The 7,025-nt window shown below is 41.0% G+C and overlaps 1 protein-coding gene and 1 long non-coding RNA gene across 2 annotated transcripts; one reads left to right on the top strand and one right to left on the bottom strand.

Moving 5' to 3' along the window:
- The first annotated feature begins 622 nt into the window (after positions 1 to 622).
- On the top strand, positions 623 to 4,619 carry LOC118408674 (sulfotransferase family cytosolic 1B member 1-like). Its single transcript, XM_035809527.1, has 7 exons — positions 623 to 802; positions 1,664 to 1,823; positions 2,306 to 2,532; positions 2,925 to 3,066; positions 3,385 to 3,479; positions 3,760 to 3,916; positions 4,426 to 4,619. The coding sequence occupies exons 2-7, from the start codon at positions 1,664 to 1,666 to the stop codon at positions 4,533 to 4,535; spliced, it is 891 nt and encodes a 296-aa protein (XP_035665420.1). The 5' UTR covers positions 623 to 802; the 3' UTR covers positions 4,536 to 4,619.
- Positions 4,620 to 4,771: 152 nt separating this feature from the next.
- On the bottom strand, positions 4,772 to 6,758 carry LOC118408675. Its single transcript, XR_004830339.1, has 2 exons — positions 6,636 to 6,758; positions 4,772 to 5,700 (listed from the first exon to the last, which is right to left on the bottom strand). It is a non-coding gene; the product is annotated as an uncharacterized LOC118408675 (long non-coding RNA).
- Between the last annotated feature and the right edge of the window lie 267 nt (positions 6,759 to 7,025).

Below are 7,025 nucleotides of genomic sequence, written 5' to 3'. Positions count from 1 at the left end.
ATTTCCTCATAGAATATGTTATAGGGTGCCTTACTTACAATGATTTACGTCTGATAAATAAATATTCACACTTGCTTAACATTCGAAGGCCGTAAGAATAAAATTTACGTCATTCAGCACTAGATCTATTGAATTATAGTATTTCATTTTATCCTTGAAGTTAAAGATGCCAATTATGTCTTATTTGCATACCTGATATCTTTTAATATTTCTCCCTTTTTTTCTGCTACATACGCGCGACACACGTTCAAGAGTCTTTCTTTCATGAAATGCAACTGTCCTCATTAAGATATAATTAGCGATTAATGCATACGAGACATCAAACGTCAACCCCTTGCTGACAATTTGTCATAGAGGTTAAACATTGCACTATTTATTCAAGCTAGCTGAGTTAACTCTGTACCGTGTCAAAGGTCAAAAGTGCAAAGGTCAAGGCAACAGAAACACAAGTCAGCAGACTCCCTGCTTACCTGTACCGCGCATCTTGCATCGATCTGCCTTGTGTTCATCAGTAACAGGTAAAGCAGCTCAAGACGTAACGTTCACTGCATTGTCTTAGTACTTGTAGCAAGGACGTCCGACACTTACCTACAGTTGAGCCAAGAACATACCTAAGCTTTGTAAAGTGGCAGACTCTCGGGATTTCGACAACTTCAAGTCCATTGAGAGGGGCCTAAAGTAGGTGCGATACTGTACATAATTGAGGACTCCAGTGGGCTTCGAACCCATACCCTCTGATCCAGAGGCAGGCAGATCTGGATAAGAATTTTGTCTACTGCTGTACCCGGAAGTCACTGACACTGTAAGTACGTTCATTTTTTAATAACAATACCTAGATCTGTTTTGTTTCTGCCTCAAGGACCTTTACCTTTGACCTGCGCATGCGCAGTCGGAACCGTGAACAGGTTAAGGAATGTTTCCACAAATTCATGTCTCTGAACTTTCCGATCGAACCCAGTGCGCGGTGACGAACGGTTTGTTTGTTGTCTACCATGGACCATGGATGAAAGCAAATTCGACCTTTGACCTCCCATTGTTACTTCTATATATGTCAGAATTTGCACGTGTTATATTATTTTTTTCTTAGCTCAACATTGAAAGTATGTTATTACTAACTTGTGAACACAGTAAACCCGGCCGATCATATCTAGTTTTCGAGTGCTTAAGTACAAAACAGAACAGACAAAAACTTTAAAGTATATACATTGGGCTGTTCCAAATATTAAATGTGGAGGGGGTGGAGGAAGCACAATAACTGCGCAACCCCTACCCTAGTTCCAATCCAAAATTGCTCCAAACAAATCCTACTCTAGTTCCAATCCAAAACTGCTCCAAACAAATCCTACTCTAGTTCCAATCCAAAAAAGCTCCAAACAAATCCTACCCTAGTTCCAATCCAGATGATCTACATCTTCAATATCACAAAGAAAACGAGATGAAGTCGAATTCACGTAGTGGAATATTTCATGTATCTTTTGTTGCGACCTGTATTGAACCCAGTGGGTATGTATGTAGAATAAACTAAGGTCTTCATTCATTCACTGACCCTACCACCTCCGGATCCAATCCAGCCTCTTCCAACCCCCCAACCCCCAACCCCTCTGTCTTCAATTTTTGGAGCAGCCTATTCCATTTAATTTAGTAATTTGACCTTGAACACTAGATGGCAGAGGAGAGCACAGATTTCATGGACTCTGATGACTACACCAACGTCATCAACGGTATCAGGTATCCTCCTCACGTTAGGAGGGAGAATATGGAAGCCATGGCTGAGTTTGACATACGGGATGACGACATCGTCATGGTGGCTTTTCCAAAAGCAGGTGTGAGATCAATACACTGTACTTACACTCCATGTATGAAAAAATTATGTATCTATTACGTATAAGAATCTTTGAAACTGTCTTTCATCGCTGAAAATGAGTCATTTGATTTTATGGGATAAAGAAAGGGTTTGAGGAAGAGATCTGTATCTGTCTCATATCAGGCTTAGGTCCTAATTGCACCGGTGCCCGTCAGGGATGTAGCCCCGGTCGGCCTCCGAAGCCACACATTAGTCACTGTGGACTACCGGATACCGGGAATACCCCTCGGTGTTCCCCACGGGTAGACCATAGCGTCTTTTGTTACTGGGTCCCGGGCGCATTTTAAGTCTGATTTAAGTTCAAACCGGTGCTCGGCCAGACCCCAAAATACCCCGGGAGGCGACAGGACGTCTTTTTTTCTAATTGGGACCTAAGCCTCAATAAACTCGGTAATCTTGAAAAAAATCTCCGAGTCTGCAACGTATACGTCTTCTTTATAGGAACCAACTGGATTTTGGAAATCGTACACAAGATCCTGGTAACCAGTGGCAAGATTGACGCCTCTTCATCTGACGACATGGTTGCCATGGGGAAGTTGGAGTTCCAATATTCCCAAGAGCCACGCCCTCGTCACGTGATGCTGCAGGAATGTGCCTCTCCCCGCGTCATCCTCACCCACCTCGCCCCGGACACCGCCCCGCCTGGGATCGCTCATCCTCAAAATAAGGTACGTTAATGTCTATATAGAGAACTAAAACTTCTACCAGCAAAAGAAAACGTATAAAATTCTCCACTGTACAACTGCAATCTTCTTCCGGGACCAATCCCCTAAATCATGTGACCTTGCGGACTTGTGACGTTAGCAATTGGTGAAAACTGGCAAGAAGTTTGTATCGTCCTCTGGCTATGTTTGTTTTGCATCAAAGTAGCGGACAGGGGAATTTTGGCAATACATCTAACGTGTCTCTATGCGTGTCTGTTGATTTCCAAGGAACGATAATACATACATAAATCCAAAACATAATTTACATACCTATGTGGTAAAGATAAATCGACAGGAACATCTCACACTCTCTTTGTTTGTTTTCTCTTTTCCTCAAATTGCTCGTTCTGTTTTAGGTCAAGATCATCGTTCTCATGAGGAACCCAAAAGACACAGCGGTCTCTTACTTCCACTTCGAGCAGAAGCGGCGGTCCATGGACGGACGGAAACCTCTCCCCTCGTGGGACGAGTATTGTCAGCTGTTCTTAGCTGGCAAACGTAAGTGGGAATGATGTTTTGTCAAATGTGTATTAATGACGAAGAAGACCTTTATTGAACGTTTCTGCCCTCACACGCTAAGCACAGGCCAGAATGATAAAGTTCTAAGTAGTTCCACGTAATCTAAGTACAAGTACTAGTACTAGTGTAGTAAGAACGTGCCATCTTCCTACATGCAAATACAAAGTCTAATGTACGCTAGTACGTACAGGTTCGACTTCTTCTCGCTTCTTAAAACAGTTGTAAATGTAATAGAAGATTCAGGTTCAGATCCGGACCCTCCCCTACTCTTAACCTAGGAAGTTGTTTTGTTCTTAGATACATACGGCTGCTACTTCCACCATGTTCTTGGCTGGTGGCAGAGACGTGACGACCCCCACTTCTTGTTCTTAAAGTACGAAGACATGAAAAAGGTACATGCCATATGTAAGGAAGGAATTTCACCCGAGTAGCACTTAGTTTCGTCAAGGTTAACTTCCTTGGTTTGGTACGTATACATGTATACGTTGAAAGATCGTAGGCTGTACCAGAATACCTTAACTTACCTAGACTTATTTATACATAGGCAGGTACAAATTTACTCGTGATGGGAAAAGAGAATGTCACAACATCTTGATATGATCATAGTCTTAAATCGATACCCAGTAAAACACCATAATTGTGTAATCTTGTATGTCAAACTGTTTGTCTCAGGACCTTCCCAAAGCCGTGAAGACAGTGTCGGCGTTCCTTCAGGTCAAACTGGATGACGCTTCCATCGAGACTATCGCGCATGCGTGCACATTCTCCAGCATGAAGGGCACTTTGGAAAACTCGCGTTTTTACGACAGGGCTGTGATCGCTAGGAAAGGTGAACTGACTTTAGCTGGAGATTCATTAGTCTGTGTACGCAAACTCCGCTGTCCAGGGCTGTAACTGGCCCCTCCCCGCGGATGATGTTGGGTGGGCTGCTATAAGCGAGATTTAATCAGGCTAGTGATTCATTAAACTGAATATTTAGAATAACGAAACATTAAGCTCAATGCTAGGACTGGTGAAACGTTTAGCTGAATAATCATTATAATGTCAAGAGGTTCCCGATACAAACAAGAAATCTAGGATCGCATGCCTTCGTGAAATATTTCGAGTTGTTGTGAGTTACTTAATTATATGACGTTTTTATCGAGTTGGTCGCGAGACATAAAGAAAACGGTACAAAATAGAAAATCCTATGAAAACACCTAAAACGTACGTCAAAAACAGCTGTAGTCTAACCTTTGCTTGGAGAGTAATCAGTATCAACATATCAGTATCATTGCATACGCATGGACATGAATTGTAATAAATTGTATTTCTAATTGGATTTTCTATGCATTGCAGGGCTTGTCGGTGACTGGAACACCATGTTTACCGATGAACAAAACAAGTTGTTCGACCAGAAATGTAAGACAAAACTGGAAGGGACAGGACTTCACTTCGACTTTGAATAAGATTATCCACGCTAAGGGTTGATTCAAAAATCATAAATATTCAAAGATATTTCGAGCGCACTTCGAGTGCGTCGCTGTCGAAACTTTGAAGTGATGTTGTTGCACATTTGTTCGAGGACACCAAATCTTAAGAGTTAAAGAAAAATACGTTCGGAAGCCATATTGATTATTTTAGCATTGCCACAGAGGTTCAACTTGCAGAAAACAACACATATAGATCATATAGAGTCAATTGATTATGTAACTTGAATGTTTTATTTGCTGCTTTTATGTCTGAAAAGACTAGCTTCGTTACAAAGGTATGTTAACTAATGGACTACATAAGGTATCCGATTACCAATATAATAAACAGTGCATCTGATATAGAACAAATTTTTATTTGTTTGTCTTATTCAGATCTCCATTAGTGTAAAGCTGTTGCATTGTTCCTGGAGTCAATTTAAGTACAATTAAAGAAATTCAAAACTTGTACAAAACTGCAGAAAGTTAAACGCAATAAAATGAAATAATCAGTAACAAAACATACATAAAATTGAACATAATGAAATGTTTTAAAATGGAATAAAATAGAAATTGCTAATAAGATTATACGTTGTACTGATCAGCCTCTTTTACAGCTGTCTACAGATAACGCTTCTCACGCGAGCTAACCAATTGATGGTTATAACGTTGATGTTATTAATGTTGGTGGTTATTGATGGTTATAACGTTGTGTCAATCTTTATTCAGTTATATTCAATCTGCACATTCAACATGCTACAGGCAATATTCCTATTTCCATGAATAGTCTCATCAGGTTTGTACGTCACCGAATAAACTGACTCTTTTTACACAACCATTGCTAAATTCTCGCCAACGTTTCGGTGACCGTCTGTCACCTTGTCCCTGTGAGCAGCGACACCTGTCCTGCAGTACAATGTGAACCAGTCAGAAGTGCCCTGAAGAAGGTGACAGACAGTCACCGAAACGCTGGCATGAATAAAGCAATGGTTGTGTCAAAAGAGTCTTATTAGTCAAAAGTCCTACTTGCTATCGCACTTCCCGTAGTTTTCGCTGTTGTACGGGTACCTCGCACAGCACTCTGCAAACACCTTGTCACAGTTACAGAGCGCCGTCTTGCACTTGTTGGTGCTGTTTTGAGACCAAAACCAGGAGGAATTCGAAGCTGAAATAGAAACAAATACATGTCAGGTACTGGTAATTATGCCAATTGCTATCAAAGGTAAATGGGCTTAATGGGTGTTTTGGTTGAAATACTTTTCTGAAGTAAAGAATGAAATAGGTAGCTACGTATACATCTGTCCAATGAGATTATAACTTCTGCTCCGGCTGTTTTTAGACTTTCTATTTTGTACCGTTTTCTTCAAGTATGTCTCGCAGCCAAACGTCTGCCGGCACTTGTGAGGCAAAGAACAGTACAAAATAGAAAGCAAAAACAAGCAAAAAAATCAAAAACAGCCGTAGCCGAATCTCTTCTGGAGAGTAGTTATAAACGTCTTGATCTTTCCCGTCCATGTGATCCTGGTGCAGCTGTCCGTTGATACTTTTTTTTACAAAGCTTTATTGAAAAGTAACAAAACTTACATACATTGTGACATTTACATGTACAGCTTCATGACTACATTTCTCCGACAACAAAAATATGACAGAGAGGAAAACAGAAGAACTCGATGGATTAAAGAAGCAGTTTGGATCAGAAAATCAGTGCCAGTCATAACAGAGACGAGGGGGGATACAAGCTGAGCCACGTCTGGGACGGCAGTCTTGCTGCTGCAACGCCACCTACATCGGCTATAAGTAGCAGCAAGAAGTAGTTTACCGTCATTCCACCATCAGGCTGATGGTGTCTGACAGCCACCGAAACGTTGGATGTAAGTTATTTTCTGGTTGTGCTAAAAGAACCTTACTATATGAATAATTGCCAACCTGATGAAGTTATTCACGAATGACAGTATTTTCTCCATTGCTTTTACTATATAACAAATACATACACATACTAAAGCTATACTTAATATCAAAACAATCTTTCAAAGTTTGTCATTTACAACTGAAGAGAGAAAAGATTTTTTTTTTTAAATATAGATGTCCATTGATACTTACTACACGTGATCTCGCGACGCTTACAGCGGTACCCATAGCTGCCGATGTACACGAACAGGGAACCGCAACTCTTCTCCACGTCCACGTAGCACTCGTCGTGCGCCTTGCAGCACCTGCAAGGACAGGTAGCCCAAAATTTGAAAAGCCAGCAATAGAAAGACAAAATCTCTCTCTCTCTTTCTCTCTCTCAAATATACATGCATTCACACAGACAAATTCCTCCTCTCTCTCCCTCTCTCTCTTTCTCTCTCTCTTTCTCTCTCTCAAATACACATGCATTCACAGACATATTATCTACTTCCTCCTCCTCTCTCTCTCTCTTTCTCTCTCTCATATACACATGCATTCACAGAGACATATTACCTACTTCCTTCCCTCTCTCTCTCCTTT

This window comes from Branchiostoma floridae, unplaced genomic scaffold (genome assembly GCF_000003815.2).
Source record: "Branchiostoma floridae strain S238N-H82 unplaced genomic scaffold, Bfl_VNyyK Sc7u5tJ_321, whole genome shotgun sequence".
NCBI lineage: Eukaryota > Metazoa > Chordata > Leptocardii > Amphioxiformes > Branchiostomatidae > Branchiostoma > Branchiostoma floridae.
This window is presented reverse-complemented; position numbering and strand designations above follow the sequence as displayed.